General features: G+C 49.7%; 4 protein-coding genes across 5 annotated transcripts; 2 read left to right on the top strand and 2 right to left on the bottom strand.

Moving 5' to 3' along the window:
- The first annotated feature begins 295 nt into the window (after nucleotides 1–295).
- Nucleotides 296–5,727, top strand: anapc5 (anaphase promoting complex subunit 5). Its single transcript, XM_011615479.2, has 17 exons — nucleotides 296–778; nucleotides 851–930; nucleotides 1,022–1,131; nucleotides 1,208–1,451; nucleotides 1,546–1,609; nucleotides 1,933–2,034; nucleotides 2,117–2,307; nucleotides 2,378–2,459; nucleotides 2,536–2,628; nucleotides 2,792–2,973; nucleotides 3,051–3,186; nucleotides 3,259–3,333; nucleotides 3,447–3,568; nucleotides 3,649–3,756; nucleotides 3,895–4,042; nucleotides 4,245–4,407; nucleotides 4,914–5,727. Exons 1-17 carry the CDS (start codon nucleotides 581–583, stop codon nucleotides 5,126–5,128), a joined length of 2,313 nt encoding a protein of 770 aa, XP_011613781.1. The 5' UTR covers nucleotides 296–580; the 3' UTR covers nucleotides 5,129–5,727.
- Nucleotides 5,728–6,464: 737 nt separating this feature from the next.
- ggt1a (gamma-glutamyltransferase 1a) lies at nucleotides 6,465–11,920 on the bottom strand. Its single transcript, XM_003974588.2, has 13 exons — nucleotides 11,912–11,920; nucleotides 9,409–9,585; nucleotides 9,196–9,326; nucleotides 9,041–9,130; nucleotides 8,670–8,862; nucleotides 8,389–8,549; nucleotides 8,175–8,324; nucleotides 7,910–8,046; nucleotides 7,631–7,818; nucleotides 7,299–7,426; nucleotides 6,882–6,994; nucleotides 6,691–6,804; nucleotides 6,465–6,611 (listed from the first exon to the last, which is right to left on the bottom strand). Coding segments are annotated over exons 1-13 (1,731 nt in total). The 5' UTR covers nucleotides 11,914–11,920.
- On the top strand, nucleotides 10,869–17,173 carry lrrc75ba (leucine rich repeat containing 75Ba). Its single transcript, XM_003974741.3, has 4 exons — nucleotides 10,869–11,213; nucleotides 13,395–13,523; nucleotides 13,892–14,004; nucleotides 15,463–17,173. The coding sequence occupies exons 1-4, from the start codon at nucleotides 10,938–10,940 to the stop codon at nucleotides 16,010–16,012; spliced, it is 1,068 nt and encodes a 355-aa protein (XP_003974790.2). The 5' UTR covers nucleotides 10,869–10,937; the 3' UTR covers nucleotides 16,013–17,173.
- A 373-nt stretch (nucleotides 17,174–17,546) lies between these two features.
- Nucleotides 17,547–21,087, bottom strand: ggt5a (gamma-glutamyltransferase 5a). Of its 2 annotated transcripts, none has more exons than XM_011615478.2 (12): nucleotides 20,830–21,086; nucleotides 20,090–20,217; nucleotides 19,925–20,020; nucleotides 19,601–19,787; nucleotides 19,373–19,533; nucleotides 19,136–19,282; nucleotides 18,931–19,067; nucleotides 18,646–18,830; nucleotides 18,473–18,564; nucleotides 18,176–18,282; nucleotides 17,968–18,078; nucleotides 17,547–17,812 (listed from the first exon to the last, which is right to left on the bottom strand). In XM_011615478.2, the coding sequence occupies exons 1-12, from the start codon at nucleotides 20,994–20,996 to the stop codon at nucleotides 17,666–17,668; spliced, it is 1,665 nt and encodes a 554-aa protein (XP_011613780.2). In that variant the 5' UTR covers nucleotides 20,997–21,086; the 3' UTR covers nucleotides 17,547–17,665. The 2 variants fall into 2 exon arrangements, 1 of the variants encoding a protein (XP_011613780.2); XR_003886613.1 differs by having other exon boundaries at nucleotides 17,671–17,812; nucleotides 18,208–18,282; nucleotides 20,830–21,087.
- Nucleotides 21,088–21,122: the final 35 nt, after the last annotated feature.

Genomic DNA, 21,122 nt, shown 5'->3' with positions numbered 1-21,122 from the left:
TCAGCCAGAACCTTCTCATTTCAGCATACAGAAATCTATATGTCAACAATTATTGTTGCTTTTCAGAAATATCCTCCGTGACTGGTTGATTGAAGGTTCTGCTATAAGTTACTGACTGATCAGGTCCAGAGCTTACCGCTGAAGCTATTGGACCAATACTGTCACCTGGAGGATTTACTTATTATTGAAATGTTATCTCTAAGACGTGGAAACTCCTTCAAACCAGTAGATGGCAGCAGTACAAAAATAAGTTCAAATCAGACGAAGAAGAGACAAAACGTCCCTTGACTGATGACGTTGCGTGACGTATTTTCACCGCGTCAGGGAGGGCGGTTTGAAAGCAAAGAGGTGGTAAACATGACCGAAATAAACAATTAGCAATCACGAAAGCAGTTTTTTCTCAGTAAGGTTGGCAAAATTTAAGAGTAATCATTAATGAATCGCTGTTTATTTGATTACGATACTGTCGCCAACAGCGTGACGCCGGAAAGTTAGCTAGCTAGCTAAAACTTTCTGTTCCGTTACAATTTGAACCAATTTACCAAATAAAGGCCGCCTAAAAATTAGACAGCGCCTAAAAATGGCGAGTGTGCACGAAAGTCTGTACTTTAACCCGATGATGACGAACGGAGTGGTCCACGCCAACGTGTTCGGTACCAAAGATTGGGTGACACCGTACAAAATCTCGGTTCTGGCGCTGCTGTACGACATGGCGGTGTCCAAGATTAGCCTGCCGGAGAGGAGGCGGCTCAACAAGCTCATCCTGCCGCTGCAACAGGTCAGTCTGAGCCGCAGTTTCTGACGGCAATCCTCCCAGACACCTCGGTTAACGTGCTTTCTGTCGGATCAGGGTCCGGACCAGAGTTTGGGTCATTTCCTGAACACTGTGGATGAATGCTGCCCTCAGACTGCCTATGCTGTTAAACTCAGGTAATCTGACACTCGGATTAGCGATGGGTTGATCATCATCAGCGTTTGGTGAAGATATTAGCTAACATCAGCTCCTGGTTTTGCTTTCAAGGTTGCGTGAGATGGCAGAAGGTGAGCTCAAAGATATGGAGTTATTCTTTTCCACCCTCCAGACTCCTTTAACTGCTTTTGAATCGGAGGCCTACAAAACCAGTGTTGTTGGTGGGTTTTTAACCATCGGAATGATCCTGGCCTGTGATCGGTCTGGGTTTTTCGGTAATCCGTTTTGTCATTACAGGTCTTTTTATGAGACACATGCTGCTGGCGTACAACAAGCTGTCTTTCAGTCAGGTCTTCAAGCTGTACCAGTCTCTGCTGCAGTATTATTACAGCCCGTTCCCCAAACCTGCTGACGGTCAGGGGGGTCTGCCGGCACTGGTTGCTGATGACTCTGACATGGACCTGACCAGCACCGAGGACACTGTTGGAGACAGGATGGACAAAGAGGAGTTGGACAGCTCGCTGGATGAATCGGAGCTGCAGTGAGTCTCGTGCTGTTAACGTAGGATTGTGCTGGATGTCATGGCAACAGTTACATTGGGAAGAATTAAATGTTCATCCATTGTTCTGTTTCAGAAATGACAGTCCGAGCAGCGGCCCTCTGTCGCAGAAACAAGCTGAATATTTCCTGGCAAGACAGGTGAGACTGTTGGCACGTTCACACCTAAAGTGACAGACAAGAGGAAACATTTAAAACCCCTGATGTCGGTTTCACACGTGGTCCTTTAAGTATCTGTAATCGGTAACAATACAAAACTTCAAGATGTAAGACAGCATGTTTGGAAAATTTTAGAGGTATACCTGAATTCTCTGTGTGTAGATTGTGATCGTGCAACAAGCAGCCACCAGGTTTAGAAAAGTTCAGGTCGTGTTTACGCTCCGCTGATGGTCAGAAGGTGTCAGTAAATGAAGAACTACAGGCTGTTTGTGTTTGAAGGAGTTTGTTGGTTCTTTGCTCTTCAGGCGTATCTCCTGAAGAACGACGAGAACAAAGCTCTGAAGCCGGCAGAGCTTCAGAAGGAGCTCAACAACATGCTGAAGTTTAACCCCGACTTCTCGGAGGCGGTGAGGTTTTGCACGCGATGCCTGTCGTGTGTTGAAGAGGAGGCACATTCCTCACTGTCTCTCGCATTTTCCTTCTTTTCAGCACTACCTGAACTACCTGAACAGCCTGAGGGTCCAGGACATCTTCCTCTCTGCCCACAGCCTCCTGCACTACTTTGACCGACTTATCTTATCTGGAAACGAAGGGAAGGGTAACGGCGACGACGGTTATGGCCGAAGTCTCCGATACGCCGCTCTCAACTTGGCGAGTCTGCACTGTCGCTTCGGACACTAGTGAGTGACGCCATACGCACACATTCAACGGTGGAGAAGGTTGAAAACATGGCCGCCTGTTCCTCTTCAGTCAGCAGGCTGACTTGGCTCTGCAGGAGGCAATCCGCATCGCGCAGGAGTCCAACGACCACGTTTGTTTACAGCACTGCCTGGTAACGCCTGTTTTTCAGCTGGTTCTGCTCATCTAAGCTGCTGTTGACTTAAACTTGTCCTCCATGTCTGCGTCAGAGTTGGCTCTACACTCTGGAGCAGATGAGAGGGTTCGACAGCAGCATCTTAACCGAGGACTCCGTCACAATGGCCGTCCACTTCTGCCTGCCGGTCAGTTCTGTCCCAACTGCAACACACTAGCTGGGGGTGATGATGTGATGCTGCAGCCATATTATTGCAGTTCAAAGCTGTAAATCTGCTTCGAGTGGTTCATTAAAGATGCACACAGGATGCATTTAGACGTCTCATTGATACTTTCCCTGCTCTGCTGCAGTACCTGGCATCTCTGGGTATTCAGGCTCTGGTCCAGCAGGGGGTGACGCAGGGGAAAGTAGCACATAAGCTGATGGACGCTCTGAAGGACACCGATATCCTGCACTGGAAACACAGCCTGTCGGAGCTGATTGAGATCAGCCTGGCCCAGAGCACCTCCATCTGGAGGATGTATGGCAAAAGGTCAGACGCACGCTCACACGTGACGGCACGCACAGCATTCGTGTCATATCAAAATGAGAAATTCTGGTTCTGTGCAGTACCATGGCTCTGCAGCAGGCCCAGTTGCTCCTGCACATGAGCAGCCTGGAACCTGTCAACTTCGGGGTCCATCAGAACAACACGGAGGCATTCGCCGTGGTTCTGTGTCACCTGGCTGAGCTGCACGCTGAACAGGTAAAGTGGCCTGTTTGATCCGGTCCAAAACCATCAACCGCGGTGGCCAAACAAGGTTCTGTTCTGTTTCAGGGTCTGTACAGCGCCGTCTCGGAGCTTCTGCAGCACCTGAAGGAGCAGTTTCCTCCTCACTCTCAAAACGCCAAGGTGAGTTCTGTCGGTCTGAGATGGACCACAGCAGAACCTGCCAGAGGAATCCGACTTCATAACCGGACCACAGACAAAATTTCAAGATTTGCTGATTTTTTTCTTGCTTCCAGCTGTGGATGTTGTGTGAGCTGAAGATCCAGTTTGAGCGGCACATGAATGAGGGGAAATATCACCTGGCCGAGCCGCTGATCACGGCCATCTGCGCCTTAAACAAGACCGAGGGTCTGTTCAGGTACGCCTGTTCTGAGCCCATTTCTGAACATCTCACACCTGCTCACGCTGGAGGAGCTGAAACGTCGTGTCTACTGACAGGAAAGCTCTGGTTCTGAAGGCTCTCAACCGGACCAGCGAGGCGTACAACGTTCTACAGTGGCTGCAGGGTCACTGTGAGACGACGGCAAAAGTAGAGCTGGTCATCAGGTTCGGTCATGTGATCTCACTACTGCAGAATCCCTCCGGATGGTTTTAACTGTTTTTTTGTTCATAGAAAAATCCTAAAAGCAGGTGATAAATATTTGTAAAGAGGTGCGCATCACTGTCTTTCCTTTCCCGTTGCAGGGTTCTGTTGGTCACGGCTCAGCTCCACTGGGGCTCTTCAGGCTTCTCCACAGCTCTGCCGCTCCTCCTGCAAGCCCTCGCCCGGGCTCAACAGCACCACCTACAGGCGCTGGCCTCTGAAACCATCCTCCACCTGACCTTCACTCAGGTAACGTCTGATTTTAAAAGAGAATGAGAAAAATGTTGTTTAATCTGAATAATCCTCATTGTAATCAGACAATTCAGAGTGAAAAACAGCCTTTAAGGAATGTAAACAGATCCTGAAAGAAGCTGCTGCCTGTTGTAGAGTATTTCAGGTTATTGAGCCACTGATTCATTTGTGATTGATGGTGTTTGGTTGTGTCCTACAGCTGATGTTGGGGGTTCCTGAACAGGCGCTGAACATCCTGCACGAAGCCATCGAGACGGTTCTGGCTCACGGTAGCGTCATGGATAAAGGGCGAGCTCTGATGCTGATGGCGCGCTGTCAACTGGCAGCGGCCGGCTTCAGCTCAGACGCTCCCAGTCACCCAGGTAACCGCCGCCGCCCCAAACACTGGCCCGTGTCTCTCGCAGGGTTCGTATGGTCATGGAAAACTGGGGAAAGTTATGGAAATTAAAAATGCATTGTCTAGGCCCTTGAAAGGTTTATGTAAAATAATCTTTTCTGTAAAGTTTTGTGATGGAAACATTGCCTGGATAATATTTAGAATTCATTAAAGATAAATAAAAGGGTGTGATGATTAAAATTTAAAGTCAACTTTGGCTACTGAAAGACTCTGACCACGGAGCGGACTTTTTGGGGCGCTCCTCATGCTGATATAGCTGAAAAACTGAGTGAGTTTAGTTTATGATGGTGCAACAACCAGTGCGGAAGTGGTTTCTGAGAGGGGACAAAAAGGATCGATGTGACTTTATACCAGGAAAGGACATTACCAAGATGAAGTCAGTTAAGAGGCGCGACAGCAATGTTTCAGATGATGACCCAGTGAAAGGTTATGGAGAGGTCATTGAACGCTGATGCTGTGTTTCTCCTGCAGACGTGGTGGAACAGGCCATGAGCTCGCTGAAGGAGGCCGCCACCTACTTCTCTCGACTGAACTGTAAGGAGCGTTTGCGGGATGTCCACTACCTGCAGGCCAAGCTGCATCGCTCACTGGGTCAGACCTCCCAATGTAACCGGAGCGCCATGCTGTTCCGCCTGCTGGACCAGGAGCTGCAGACGCCGGCCCCTCCCCTCTCCATGCGACTGTGAGGAGGCCTGCCGCTCACCACTAGAGGGGGCTGGGGATCCCTGGGGCTCGGGACACGAGACAATCCAAACGTGGTCAGATTCACCTTCGCCAACCCCGATGTTCAACATGAGGTTCACCAGCAGGTGTCTCGATCCACCAGATTCACAGGGTGAACCAACCTGCCAAGAGCTTCAAAGCTTATCAGCGGCTGTTCCCACTGCTCCATGATGGATGAGGGCATTACTGCTGTTGGCTGCAAGATGGATGTGTTTCAGTGGTCCGGGTGATTCTTGCCTGCAGGAAGAATACTGAAGATGCTGGAGCGGCGAGGAGGAAGTCCAATCACGTCTCTCTAACGGAGCACTTCTCCATCCTCCAGAGATACAGATGACAACGTTCTGCTTCAGCATCTGGACGTTCCTGCAGGTTATTGCACACCGTAATAACACCTGTCTGCAGGGTTTCACCTCTGCAGTCAAAAGTAACTCTGGAAGAGCAACAAATTCTGAGAATATCTGTGAGGAACATCTGGTCAGGTTTGAGCAGACTGGACAATGATACTGGACAGAGTTGTGACCTGACCAGTGTAAGATGTTAAATAAACAGGATGCAAAACACCTCCTTATGTCTGGTATTATTCCGTTATATCTGCAGCAACTAGCATGCTAATTCATCTGTTCTGTCTTGTAGAACCTCGTGCAATTAGGGTCTAAAAGTCTGATCCTTAATAAAAAGACCTGAGTTTAAATCCGATATTCTGCTTCAGTAAGAAATAGCCAGAGTGTCCATCTAGTGAAAATAGAACATCTTTGTTTCAGATGTTTAATAACAAGCACGGTAACAGAACATGGCAGAAGAACAGTGCATGTTTAGAAAAATAGATCTGTAAATGTATTTTTCAGAATAACACCATACATTCACTTTGACCTCTACTCGATATTAAACATTTACAACCGAAGACGCGCCGACACAGATTCTGATGGATACTGTTTAAGGTCAGAAAAGAAAAAAACAACCTGAGGCCTTTTAAATGTGATGGTTGAACAGTTTTCCAGACAAAATAATCATTTTTTCCCACAAGGTTTCAGATACACATGGACCACCTACAGCCACTCACATCACCTAAGAACATTTTTCATCATTGATTAATTATTGCTTTTATTGTGTTGGATTCTGGGTCAAACATTAAATAAGTTAGGAAATAACTCGCCGTCAATGATCGATTCACAATCAAAACCTCTTTTTTAACTTTGGAATCATCAATAATGAATAACGGAGGTTTTTGCGATGAGAGATTTTAGAGCGGGGGTGTTGACCTCGTCTCCTGGACGACGGTTAATGCCGAGCCGGCTGCTCTCAGTAACCCGCCGGGTAGCCTCCTTTCCTGGGGTCGGACTCGGCGCACAGCTGCTCCCCCTGCCGGACCACCGCCTGGACCACAGAGTCAGGAGACTTCAACTGCTGGGTCACGTGGTTCTTCTGCACCAGACCGTCCATGATGCTCTGAGGGGAGGAAGAGGGAAGGTGACGCTGGGACCAGTAACGTTAAGTGCGTTTCAGTGCTGTCAGTGACTGCAGTGACCTTTTCGAAGCCCTGCTCCACCATCGTGATGTTGGGCTTCAGCTGGTTGTGGAACCGCGGCTCCTTGATGGCTTTCTTCAGGTCGTATTTGAAGAACAGTGAGTTGAGGATGACCTGAGGGGATCGGGAGCAGATGAAAACGCCGCCGCGTCTCTGTGCGGTGGGACTGGGGAGGACTGGTCTGGACTTACCAGAGCTGTTGCCGTGGTGATTTTGGTGCCACCAGACGCTCCAACAACCATTTTTACTCTGTTTTCTTTGTCAAAGATGATGGTGGGACTCATGGACGACAGCGGCCTCTTACCTGAAACAGATGAAAAACACCAGTTTGAAACACGTCGGCTGCCAGGTTCTGAATGGATCTGGTGGTTCTGGACGCCTGCTGGTGACCCTCGTGTTGAACAACATCTTCATCGGTTTACTAGACCTCATCCCTTCATTTTGAACATAAAATAGTTGATTTATCGACGCCACGTCTCTGGAAACATCTGTCTTTCATGAGCTGCTGGGATTCTCTGAATGATGCAGATGTGGAGGAGAAAACTCGAGAAGAAAAGATGTTTGTGATGAATGTGAACTCTCCATGAGAGGTTCTGGTTTGGCCACACCTGGCTGGATGAAATTGTTGGGAGACGGAGGAATTCCGAAGCCGTTGGTCATGTACGGAGAGCTGAAGTCGTCCATTTCATCGTTGAAGATGATTCCGGTCGATCCTGACATAACTTTGGAGCCAAAGCTGAAACAGGAGAAAGTCCAGTGAATTCAGGGATCTCTTTCATTTCCGGTCGAGGCAGGTAGAACCTGGAGTTCTGCTCCTTAAACTGGCGTTCGTGGAACCCAAAAGTCAGACAGCACTCAATTATTTCTCAGTTGTTTTCCCAGTAATGTTTGAATATTCAGGGAACATTTACAGGTTTCCTGTTTCCTGAAGGCGTCTTACTACAGATTGATGGTGCTGGTCGCCGCCACGGCGCTCCCGTCCTCTGCTATGACGGACAGGTGACTCGTCCCGTGGCTATCTGGGACAAAATAATCTGGTTCGTAGTAGTTGTCTGGATGTGTGGTGTCGTCTGTAATTTTACTCCTGATGTTGTTGGCGAAGAAATCCGAGGTCATGTTCCTGATGAGCTGAGGAGAACAAAGTGTGAAATGATTTAGCTCCTCGGAACCAAGCAGGAACCCGAGACCAGGCAGAGCTTGTGAACGGAGGCGCCATTACATCAGTGATGTTGAGATATCGAGGGTCTCCGAGGCGACTTCTCTTGGCGTAGGCGAACCGGAAGGCTTCGACGATGCGGTGATACGTCAGAGTCTTCTTCTCGACTGTGGAGACGCTGAAGTCTGAGAAGTTGTAGCCTGAAATGGGAAGAAAGACAAAGATCAGAGTCCAGAACAAAAACCCTCAGATGAAAGCACAACCGGAGAATTCAAAAGTCCGATTTTGAATGTAAAATGAGAATAGTGTCTGATCGCCCCCCTCTCACCGTTCACAATGTTGAGAATCAGGGCCAGAACCGGGCCGCTGGAGGGGGCATCTGCGATGTGCATGGTGTATTCACCGATGTTCAGGTTCAGAGGGTTCTCGTTGAGGACCGGCCTGTACTCCAGCAAATCCTTCAGTGTGATGATCCCACCTGGAACCAGCAGAGGTGGTCAGATGGGCCCTTTGTTACTGTTCTATGGGGTGCTGAGCGAGACCTGCTGCCTGGATGTCCTCCACAATGCTCTGAGCCATGGAGCCTCTGTAGAACACGTCGGGACCCTCCTCGGCGATTCTCTGGTATGTATCGGCCAACTTCGGGAACCGGACGACATCGTTTTCCTTCAGGATATTTTTCTGAGAGTCGCAGAACACAGAGCTGGAACACAGAGGGAAACACGAGGGAGATGACCCCAGATGAGCACACGCTCCACAAGCCATCATTATGGTAGCAATCCCTCCCGAGGGTCACTTTGAGGTCGGCTGTGGCCGTTCTCACCACAGGTTTTCGTCTCTCTGGATGGACTCTCTGGACCGGGAGATCGCGTGAGCCAAAGCTTTTCCTACCGGGACGCCGTTGCGAGCCAAAGCGATGCTAGGCTCAAACAGGTCCTTCCACGGCAGCCGGCCGTGCCTCTTGTGAGCCAGCTCGTAACCGCGGATCTCCCCGGGTATGGCTATAGACAATCCACCTGTCCAATGAAAACACGGCACACAAGGGAGACGAGGCCGATGTTGAAGATCCATCATTCCTCCAAAACAGCAGTAAAGAGGTGATGAGGTAGAACTTCCCCTTCAGCGAGGAAACCTCAGACAGACCCTGGGTCTAGGTGGGTGCCCGCTGCCCTGACTGGCTGGATTATCTCCTACCTGTACGAGAAAGCTTTGTGCTGTTTCCAAACATTTTTTCAGTGGCGTTCAGCGGTGCGGTTTCCCTGGCGTCGATGGTCTCCACCCTTTCTGAGAAGCAGAAATGGGACAGATGGACCGTGGTGTCTTTTACAAGTTATTAAAAGGTTTCTTACCAGTGGAAGCGTTATAGATGACAAAAAAGAGTCCACCTCCGATGCCCATGCTGTGGGCGTTAAAGAGGCTGATGCAAAGCAACGTAGCAATGGCCGCATCCACAGCAGAGCCGTTCCTTTTCAGCATATCCCTGAAAACAAATCTGGATCAGTGGGACGGCTAAACAAGCTAGCCAGCTGACGCACCCTCAGGAAGGACCAGGTTCCTCTCACCTGCCCACTTCTGAACACGTCCCAGCATCTGACGCCACAGCAGCCTTTGAGTAGAAGTGGTCCAAGGAGGAAGGCAGGTTTTTGGACCCCAAACCCATGAACACCCCCAGGAACAGGCTGACTGCAGCCATCAGGAGGACCACCAGACCAGCAATCAGGGACTTCGCAACCATTTTCCTGCAGGGAAAAAGCAGAAAAGCTGTGATTTTCTGAAGTTCTCTCCAAACCTTCTGAGCGATGATGTTTGCAGGGAGCAGACGGAGTCAGCTTATCCGGCGCTAATGGGATGCTTGTGTTTGACTGTTTTCAGTCAGCTGGGGTGGACCGTGATGCGTTCAGGTGTTATTGCGATGCTAATAGGCAGTGGTTTCAGGATAATAAGCACGTGGGTCTTTCGTTTTTCTTTTTTTTTCAAATGTCAGCAGAAAGACAATAAACAAAGTTTCTCGTAGGTGAAAGTCGTCTTCACGTTTTTTCTGATGCCAACGTACGTGAAAAAACATTTCATCAACATGTTCAGAGTCAACGTGCACCCCAGGAAAACCCGCCACTGTCCCAGACTGCAATGCCCCAGTGCCACCAGGAGGGGCAGATTAACCTTCTGAGTGAAGTGTTAATTTTAACGTTGCGTACGTGAACAGAAAGATAAAGCTAATCTGGTGAAGCGAACTGCAGATGTTGTGAAGTGCGGTTGTGTTGTGACAACTCTTGACTCCTCATCCATCATCAGCTGATGACTCCTCTTTGACTTTGAGGTGACCTTCTGTTCCTCTGGGCTGTCATCCTTTGGCACGCCGAAGGTGATCCGTTTGCAGATGCAAGCTCCTTGATTGGCTCGGCTGTGTCACGGCCTGTCTGGTGTCCTCAGGACAGATGCAGAGACACATCCTCTCTGACAAGCTGACAAAGTGCTGCAGATGCCCAAATCCACTCAGCACCATCTTGTTCTGGATCTATCTATCTATCTATCTATCTATCTATCTATCTATCTATCTATCTATCTATCTATCTATCTATCTGTCTGTCTGTCTGTCTGTCTGTCTGTCTGTCTGTCTGTCTGTCTGGGACATTAAGTCTTGGAACATTCAGGTTTGACTCTATGCCAGGCTGAAATGCATGCTGGGACATGCATGCTGACTGGACGTTTTTGGGACGTTAATAAACAGGATGTGACAGATCACGTGACGGCGGCTGGTGGCGGAAGTGCCGCGTGCAGGTCAACAACATTCCCGATCCGACGCGTTTCTGTTTTGGGGAGCTCGTGCACCGGCCGTGTCCTCGTGTGTGACTGTGAGCGCGCGCAGCCTGGGAGGGTACCGGACTCTGTTGGAGCAGCAGGGCGGCGGAAGCCAGAGCAACTTCATCACGTAGCCCGAGGAGGAGGAGAAATTTGAGCCGCTCCTGATCCTCCGAGGACGGGGGGGAGGCAGAGGGGGGTAGGGGTGGGGTGGGGGCGCGTCTGTGCAGTCTGAACCGGGTTGGTCATGACCGCCTGAGCCGCGCACGAACATCCGTCTGGAGCTGCAGTCATGGGTTCGCGTCTGAGCAGACAGAACAGTCTGGATCAGCACACCTTCTCCCAGAAGCGACGCAGGCTGGACGGAACCGCGGCGTGTGGGCGGGGGGGCGGCGGGGGGGACTTTCTGTTCGCACTGATGCTGAAGTCGGACAAGCTGCCCGGGATGCTGCGGAGGACCAACCACAGCCCCTACGTCCGCCGAGTGGCCTGGATCAAAGAGATCCAGAAGCTGCTGCGCGACAGGAGGATCGAGCAGGCGACCGACGTGCTCAGATTACTGCGCAAGGTGATCGCACGCACGCACGCACACACAAAAAGCAACAGATGGGCGCGCGCGCGCACATTCGAAGCATCTTGAAATGGATCCTCAATACTCAGATTAAAATGATCATCTCCAGTTAAATGTCAGAGTTCCGAGATTACATTTGTAATCCTGAAGTGAAAAATCCTCAGAGATAAAAGGAAATTATCATCTCAGGTATCACAATTGTAGATTAAATTCAGTTTAAAGGCTGAATAGATGACTGAAAGCACATGAAAGCGCGGAGATAAAAACAGTCGTGTTTTTCTGTGCGTAATCTGATGTTTCTGATGCTGAAATCATCGGATTATTGACCATTATCGCCCGGTCCTGATCTCTGAAGTGGATCTTTTTCTGATGCCAGATTTGCCATCATTTGGAACGACTGTCTAGCCCGACTGCGTTATTTTCAGCGTTCTGTCTGTTTCTCCAGGAACCTTTGTTGTTTTGGTAGAAACTAGGCCACTGAAGGAAGGTTCCACCTGCGACACACTGGCTGACAGCGTTCTCTCGCTGTGTCATGGTTTCTCTCACCCTGAAATATGGCTGCGACGCGAGAATAACAAGTTGAAACTGTAATTCAGAGGTTTTTCATGTGTTCCTTTAACACACACACACACATTATCGAAGCCGTTGTCATCACAGATGAAGCAGATACCGTACACGACATCATCTCAACCTACATCGTTGACTCCTCCCACACAAATGACGCCAGTGGCGGCTCGCAAAGACGTGACGAAGACTCCGACATCTGAGTTCCGGGAGGCTCCTCCCCCGTCCTTCAGCCGCTGCTTCGGCGTTAAATACTACTCGTCCTCGCCTGGCGGCTCCAGGGGGGGCCTCCTTAATCAAGCTGAGGGGCTCTGCGGAGGCCCCGTCACCGCGGAACTTTTAGCCGTTTGGAGAAGAAAACGATCAATCTAAGTTACTGCGTAGGAGATGGTTTTAATCCAGTCAGTCGGTCAGGATACACACACGGAAGCATGCGGAGAGATCTCTGCTCAATGTACACAGTTCTGATCTTATATAGGGGAAGGCGCGGACGTCTTCACAGCATGTGTGTGCTGCATGCACCGCAGGAGTTTGGTGCCTTCACAGCAGGTGTTCCGGCTGGCGCAAGAAGTTGAATGACTGAGGATGCCCCCCCCCCCCAGTCGTTTGACGCTGGTCTTCTTTCAACCTTTGTTTCCTTGTAAATGAATGAGGAACCAAATGGACTTCATCTGCTCTCCCGGTCTCCACCACACCCTTCCTAAATTTCCATTTCAACCGTTCCTTTTGCTCTCAATTTACATTTCACATTCAAATTCCATTTCACCGCTTCGCCCTCATCGTCTCGGAGGAGGAACTCTTGGTGGAGATGAGCTCGCATACTAAAATCGGCCTCCACACGGATCTGAGATCATTTCTGAGATCACTGTGACCTGGAGCAGAACATTAAATCCAATAATCCACCCGTGTTTGTGTTGCCATTCTAACCAGAATACTGTTTTTGACAACCACGGTGACCTCTGTTGACCTCTGCTTCACCCGCAAATTGTCCGTTTCAGACATTTACAGAGCAAGTGTGTGTGTGTGTGTGAGAGATCGTGGGAGTGTGTTCTTGCACTTGCTACATATTGAGCACCAAAATACTCGTTCTACTAGCAGAGTGGGGACGTTTTTCAGAAGGGAAGACATTTTGGTCCTCACAACTTCGAGGTTTGAGGGTAAGGATGTGGTTTTCAGGTTGGAGTTAGGGTCAGATTTAGGGTTGTCAGGGTCAGGGTCAGGGGGTAGGGTAATGCTTTATGTCTATGAGAGTACTCTCAAGGATAGAAGTACGAGGATGTGTGTGTGTGTTTGATTGTCATAATTGAAGCAGTGATTTAGTCCCACGTCGTTTCACAGGTTCCCTCGCATGCTGATTGGTTGCGTGTTGTCATGGCGACAGGGGTGTGTTGATGGCAAGCTTCTAAAATTTTTAAACCTGGCTGAAAATAACCTCCAACAGTTGGTCTGAGCTCCGGTCAGGGAGTGTTCCCAACTGGTCCCTGCAGGTTTGTCCGTGACACCAGATGAAAGCACAGCTTCTCTTTGATGAATATTTAAAGTCTTTAATCGCCTCAGACATGCGGCGCTCTGTACTTTCTCTCTGGAATCATCCGTCTGTTCCTTCTATTCCAGGATCTCGGCCTGGAAGGAACGTCGCTCAACGACATCCTTTACAAGAACGCCGCCTTCCTGAACCTGGTGGATCCGATCTCCCACGAGCTGCTTCTCAGTCTGGCTCGAGAGATGCAGTGTCCAAAGAAGGTGAGCTCTGCTTTTTATTTTAGGGAAAATGATAGAAACCGCAACAAGAAAAGTGCCTCTCATAATCGGATTAAGGATTAAAACTCATCAGAAAATCCTGAAATCATAAAATAAATCAGGATTCTGGGAAACAAGTAGGAATGGTGTTTTCTAGGTCGGTGTTCCACAATGTTAAATCTGTTTCAATCCAGACTAGTTTTCTGAACCACTGGTTATTCACAGCGCTGACACTCCTCTGCCTGTAGGGGGCGTCTATCACAAGCTCAGACTAATTTAGCCTTTGAGTACCAACATGTTGACAGTGGGCTCGTAGCACGTGTGGGCCCGGTTCTTCAGGCTGTCATGAACGCTTCTGCTCTGTTCCGCAGGACACAGACACCATAAAGTCTTCCGATAAGATCTGCCGTCAGCTGATCTACCACCTCACGCCACATTCCAGGTGGCTGCGACAGAGTATGTCCAGACGGAAATCCCAGGCCTGGTAAGAGCCCCGACCCAAATCCAGAATCTAAATGCAGCTAAATCCTGAGAAAGTTGGTTGTTACACGATTCACGTGCACAGATGTTTTGTTAAACGAGAGTCAAACTCGGACGAGGATTTGAAAGGTTCTTTTACAGCAAAACCGTCAGTCAGGAGACTGAACTGAAACAAGCCCGATAGCATCTGAGTTCCTGGCTGAAGGCTCATTTTCTGTTTTCACTGAGTCACAGCGTCTCAGAGAGACAGTCTGACTCCCGCTGAGGCGGCAGCAGGAGCCCGAACCAGCGGCCAAACAGAATCTTAATGCAGCCGATCCGACAGCTTGACCGTCTGTCAGACAGGGATTACACAACAGAGCTACATAACATGTGATCACAGCTAACAGGCTACAGCTACACAACATGTGATCACAGCTGACATCAACCAGAGCTACATAACATGTGATCACAGCTAACAGGCTACAGCTACACAACATGTGATCACAGCTGACATCAACCAGAGCTACATAACATGTGATCACAGCTAACAGGCTACAGCTACACAACATGTGATCGCAGCTAACATCAACCAGAGCTATATAACATGTGATCACAGCTAACATCAACCAGAGCTACACAACATGTGATCGCAGCTAACATCAACCAGAGCTATATAACATGTGATCACAGCTAACATCAACCAGAGCTATATAACATGTGATCACAGCTAACATCAACCAGAGCTACACAACAGGTGATCACAGCTGACATCAACCAGAGCTACATAACATGTGATCACAGCTAACAGGCTACAGCTACACAACATGTGATCGCAGCTAATGTTAGCCTAATGTTAATAGATGTTAATTGGCTGTGACAACAATGTTATTAAACACCTGCTCCATCAGAACTGCCACAGGGGCAACTGGTCCCAGCAGAGGGCAGCATTCTTTTATATAATGAGACAGAAATCATGAACTGGATCCAAAACCAGTGTTGAAGGTCAAAAGAACGTTGAAATGTGTTGTTGTGAAACACGTGGACGAACATGATAAAAACAATTGAAACTTTTTGAAATGTTTAAAACGTTTCAAGGCTGAACGATAGTTTTGAAACGTTGAAGGCGGTAACGCGCTTGATAAAGTCAGGTGATGACCTTCCTGTGTCATAAAGACCTGGCACATGTCAAAGGTCAAGGTCAAATTTCCTCATTGAAGCTGATTGATCTCCAACAGCGATCTCTGTGCCAAACTCCCGAGTAGAAGTCGACGCCACCTTTCGCTGCCTCGTTCACACGTTTCAGCTCTTGTGTTTACACGGGAAAATCCCCGTCTTTCCGCCCGGAGCGGCTCGCCTCGCCGCGCTCACCTCTCCTGTCACAACACAGGAAACACAACACAGACCGGCGCTGGCTTGGCGGCACCGGCGGGGGCGCCGGGCTTCTGTCAGCTTCGCTTATTTCTGATTGTTTCCTCCGCAGCTTGAAGACGACCCTCCAGAAGAAACTCTCCAGCGACTCGCTCGACCTCTCCGGCATTCCGCTGTCCGCCCGCGACATCCGCCAGGTAGCGTTCTACCTGCAGACCCACGGGGACAGGGTGGTCTCGGTGGACGTCAGCTTCACCGAGCTCCACGACGACAACCTGCGGCTTCTCCTGCCGCTGCTCGCCGCAATGCCCAAACTGGGCACGCTCGCCCTCAATGGCAACCGCCTGACGCTCGCCATCCTCAAAGACCTGACCGAGATGCTCAAAGACCCCAAGATGTTCTCCAGCCTGGCGTGGATCGACCTGGGCAACAACCTCGACATATTCACCATGCCGCAGCCGCTGCTGGTCGCCCTGCGGCGCCGCTGCAGCCTGAAGAGCAGCCTGCCGACCATCTACGAGTACACGGAAGGTCAGCCGTACTGCTACCGCCTGGAGACCTCCATCGAGGAGCCCAGCCACTGCGAGGAGGAGGAGGAGGAGGAGGACGACGACGAAGAGGAGCTCTCCAAAGACTCCGCCCTCCGCGAGTGTGAGAGGTGATGAGGTCACAGCGCAGCGGTGCTCTGTGAATTCGTTCGGTCTCTTCACCCCCACACGTCACCCTCGGAGGTGCTGTTCCTAACCATTTGTGAGTTAACCCCTCCCCCATGCGCGGCGGTGGTGAACTTACTGTGTTGGTGGATGGTGCTGCTGGTGAGCAGGTGTGGTTTCATTGGAGGGGGGCTGGAAGAGTTACTGAAGTGGTGCTCGCTCTCTCTTCTCTCTCTCTTCTCTGTCTCTGTCTTGTTTAATGGAGGTTTTGGATCAGGGACTGGGACGGCGGAGCGGCGTCATCCTGGGGCCTGGTTTTGGACCGGTGGTTCTGGGAGCGGGACTGGGGCGGTCTCTAGCAGGGTGGACTCTCGCTCTACTCTGTGTTCTCTGTTAATCTCTCAACAAAAGCATCAGACTTTACAGCCGACCGACGACCACGTGACACCGCTAAAACTGCTAGCTCGGACTTTCTGAGTGTGCCCACCCACCACCCCCAAAATGTCCACGGGTTGAATACCCACAATGCCCTCGTGCACATGTAAACCGGGACACAAAACCCGGCTCCGCTCGGTGTTTTTGTGAGTCTTCGGAGTCAACAGGTGAAACCAGACAAAGAGTCGTTTCTGTGTGCGTGTTCAGGACGGCGGCGGCGGCGTGTAGCTAGAACCTCTTTTCTTCCGTCAGTTCTTTCATTTTTTTGTGTTAAGATTTACAGCACCTGAACCTGATCGCTCCTCTAAAGGTCTGAAAATAACTGATGCGGATTTTGGAGGGGGGAAAAAAACAAAAGAAATTGGCTTGATCACTAAATTTGATCAATTTGAATTTTAAAAATGCAGAATTTGGGTGGTTTGTGGATGTTCAGTCTTCCTGAGTTCAAAGCAAAAAACTGGTAGTTGTGATGTGTGGTCTATTCTGCGTATCCTCTGTGTTCCGTGTGCTCCTCTGTCCTGTTTAACGGTGACGGTTCGTGCAGAGGTCACGTGTCATGTTGTCGGTGTCTCCTGTGGTGATATTTGTGTTTGTCAGTGATGACCTAACTGTAGGCTCCACCCACCGTCTGTCCTGCTCCTGCTTTCCGTCTGGCGTGTTGATGTCAAAGTCTGGACTGTAACTCGCGTCTTTGCTCTAAATTCCAATAAAAACAAACTAAGCTCTGTGTGTTCAGATGAGCCCTTTCTATGCAGCGCCACCGCAGCCAAGTTAGCTAAAGTAGCGCCTCAACATCAATGTCAGGAGGGTGTGAAAGTGCTCTCACCAACCTGGTCTTCATCCAGTCGGAACTTTTTTATCAGCAGGCGTCTGTGGTAGCAGCAGCTAAAAGGTCCCATTTTCTGCCCAAATCTGGCTGAAGCTGCTTTTATGCTCCAGTTTCACAGGAGCCTCAGGACCTTCTCCATTTGGGATTCCTTGTTAAACTGGTTTAGGTCTCAAATATTGGACCTGCTGTGATTAGCCTCAGTTAGGATTCGGCTTCTAAGGTTCTTTTGGTCGCCATTCAGAAATCTACACTCAAGTGAAACGAGCTCACAAACACGGGTCACGTGTAGGGGTAGTTTTATAAAACTCATTTTGATGACAGACATTCTTCCCTCAGTAGAAAACGCTCAGCAGTAAATTAAGAAATGTTTTGATAAAAAGGTTTTTTGGTTGGTTCCGTCAGAACCCGGCAGCTTCGCCCTGTTTTCTGGCATCGGACACGGCCCAGATACAGTCGTCCACCTTTTCCACGGCGTTCACGACGTTGTAGAACGTTCTGGGACTTCCTCGTTGGTGTCCGAGAGCTTCCAGAGCTTCGATTATACCCTGGATAAGAAACGGACCGGATTAGAACTGACCGTCGATCACCATCTGTCCGAAATGGGACATAAACATTGCTCATACTTCTGCTTCCCTGAGCTTCTATTTCAAACCGATTTTTTAAATAATCACCTCATAGTGGATTTGTAAAAATGTTTCACCTTGTCAAACGTGGGTTCAAAGGTCAGCGCAGTCTTAGAGTCCACAAACAGGACCGGAGCAGCGATGGCGTCCTTCAGGCTCTTACCCAACCACAAGTGGTTCACGAGCGCCTGCGTGACAGAAACAGGAAGTGCTTGTCAAAACAATAAGCACGCTTTCGTATGTGACTGAGCGGTGGTGTTTTGACTGGTTGTCATGGATACGGACAGAAACCATGCCAGTTGTTATCATGGTCCCACCGGTCGATCCGATCAGCAACGTCTTCGATGGAGACTTGAGCACAGACGGTGCCATGGAAGATGGGGGGCGTTCCCCTGAGAACAGCAAGAAAGGAAATTCCCCAAATCTCCATCAATGTGCCCCAGGAAAGAGATAAAAGTGGGAATGGTGGTGATGTTTGGAGATTAAACCGAGGACTCGGGCTCACAGTCAGGGCTGAGACCAGAGCCCGGCGCTCACTTGCTCACCGGTTGTTAAAAACCACACAATGAAAACCTGTTTTACCAGGACTAATGTTGCCCGCTAGTCCACAGAAGTCGCCCAGCTGGTTGTTGAGGATGATCCCGGTTCTCGGAGAAAAAACCCCAGAGCCGAAACTGTGAGCAGAACCATCAGACCTGTTACAGGAACACTGTAAAATTCCACCGAGGCGGGACGTCTCCTGCGGGTTTACTGACATGTGGTTGATGCTGCTGGTGGCGGACACGGCCGAGCCGTCCTCCGCCAGCACCGACACCTGCGTGGTGCCCACGCCATCCACGTATGGCGTGATGTTGTAATACTGAGGATCGTGGGTAACGTCACTCCTGATCAAACTGCGCACGTGGTCGGAAAAACTGTCCTCCAGGACTTCTCGGGCCATCTGTGAGAGGAATTCCTAAAATCAGTAAAATCATCCGATGGGATGGTACATTGATTACGAGGACTATCGATATGATTGGATGTTACAACCACAAACTTAACTCGACGTCATCGGGGCTGAATTTGGGATCTCGGATGTACTTCTTGAGGCTGTTGGCGAACTTTAAGGCTTCAGCGTATCGATGGTAGGTCAGGGCTCTCTGGTGGTCTTTCAAGTCCTTCAAGTTTGGTTCAAATCCTAAACAAACGCTTCAGATTGTCATGTGTCTCCATGGCAATGCACATGAATAAAACCTGATAGGCAACCTTTCAGGATATTGATGGCAAAGGCAACCACGGCTCCCCCTGCCGGTGGCGGGGGGAAGTACATGTTGAACTCCCCCAGGGGAATGCTCCACGCGTCCGTCACCACGGCTCTGTACGCTGCCAAGTCCTCCGCCGTCAACGTTCCTCCTGGAAGGAAACAAAGGCTTCAGCTCAGGAGGGATCCACCGCGCTCTGCTGATCAATCAATCATGAGGGTATCGATCCAGGCGCTAATACCGGCCTCCTGTATGTCTCGGATCAAATCCTTCGCAATTGTGCCGCGATAAAAAGCAGCCGCGCCGTCTTGAGCGATAGTCTCCAGGGTGTCGGCCAGCTTTTGGAACTTCACGATGTCTCCGGTCTTCAGCAGGTTCCCATCTTTGTCTGAAAACAGTTTTCTGCCCAAACAGAGAATCATGTTTTAGGAATTCTGACGGTGAGCCCAGCGGCCGGCGTGTTTGGTACCTTAGCGGCGCGTAGCCAGTCCAGTTAAAGCTGGACAGATACCGACCCAGGACCTCCGCCACTGGAAGGCCGTCTCTTGCCAGTTTAATGGTCGGCTGGAAGAGGGTTGCCCACGGCAACCTCCCAAACAGCCTGTGAGCTTCTTCGTAAGCTTGAAGTTCACCTGGAACCGCCATCCAATCGCTGCCTGAATGTTACAGACTGTTACTACGAGCAAACCAGTCACCAGTTTGGGTTAAAGTGATAATAATAAACAATAAACAAAGATGTCAACTTCTGCGCTCGGTTATGAGGCGTGAACCAACCGCGTGCTACGCTCTCTACCTCGTAACATCCGGAACTTTTTGGGGCACAGGTCTAGTAGGTGTGGTTTAAGGTTTCGGGGGGCGGCCTCCCTCGCGTTGATCACTCTCACGTGACCTGCAGGAAGACGTCGTCACTCTAACGTCATTGGATCGTGCGCATCGCTGCGGCCGGCAGTGGTCTCACCTGAGCTGTTCATCACGGTGAAGATGGCCCCGCCCCCGAGGCCCATGCTCTGCGGGTTCACGAGGGAGGTGCAGAGCAGCGCCGCGATGGCGCCATCTACCGCCGAACCCCCGGACTGCAGGATGTCCCTGGAATATTTCGGCAGGTTAATCGGACAATAATCGCGATAATACTGGAATTTGACCGTTTTAATAAATAAATAAATACGTGTTCGTTTACCAGATTACTGCTGCTTGTTCAGCAGAGAAAATGAAGAATAAAGATAGTTAACAGTAGAAATTATCTCGCTGGTTGCTAGATTTTACAGGTTTATCACTTAAACAGGTTAAAATTACTGTTTTAGTTATGATCATCATTCCTAAAATTAAGTAGAACTACGAAGAATGAGCCATAAATGCTAGATGAAACAACAAAGATTAGAGGAAAAGTGTAAATTATCGTGGAATTAATAACAAACAATTAATAACAAACAGTCGGCGACGAGCAGACTTCTGGGATCCAAATCACTCGTAGAATCGTAATATTTACGAGGATTTTAAAAGACGGAATAAAAAAATTAAAATATGCTAAATAAAACAACCCATCAAAGGTTCGGATGAAACTTTCAAAGGCCCAGTTTTATTGAGTCTGACTGACCCAACAGAAACTGTCCCTCTGAACAGGTTTAAGAATAAAAGTTCTGAGGGGAAAGTTCATTCTTAAATCGGGATAATCAGTGGAAACAGGAAGACGTCACTCACCGTCCGATCCGCGAACATCTCGCGGAGTCCGCGGCCACACCTGCGCGCGGGAACGCATCGCTCGGACACTTTCTCCTCACGAGCACGGCGACGCTCGCGATCACCGCAACCGCGCAGAGCAGCGAGAGCGCGCAGCAAGTGTACAGCCTCACCTTTGACCTCGCCATAATCGCGCACCACAACCGGTCGGCGTCACTTTAACTACTTTAACTTTTCGAAGAAATCCAGAAGGTGGAGGTTTGGGGTCCTGCGGGGGCGTGGCCGGGCGGAGGCCCCGCCTCCAAAGAGGGGAC

This window comes from Takifugu rubripes, chromosome 21 (genome assembly GCF_901000725.2).
Source record: "Takifugu rubripes chromosome 21, fTakRub1.2, whole genome shotgun sequence".
NCBI lineage: Eukaryota > Metazoa > Chordata > Actinopteri > Tetraodontiformes > Tetraodontidae > Takifugu > Takifugu rubripes.
The sequence above is the reverse complement of the archived record's forward strand: the minus strand, read 5'-3'. Positions and strand labels throughout refer to the sequence as shown.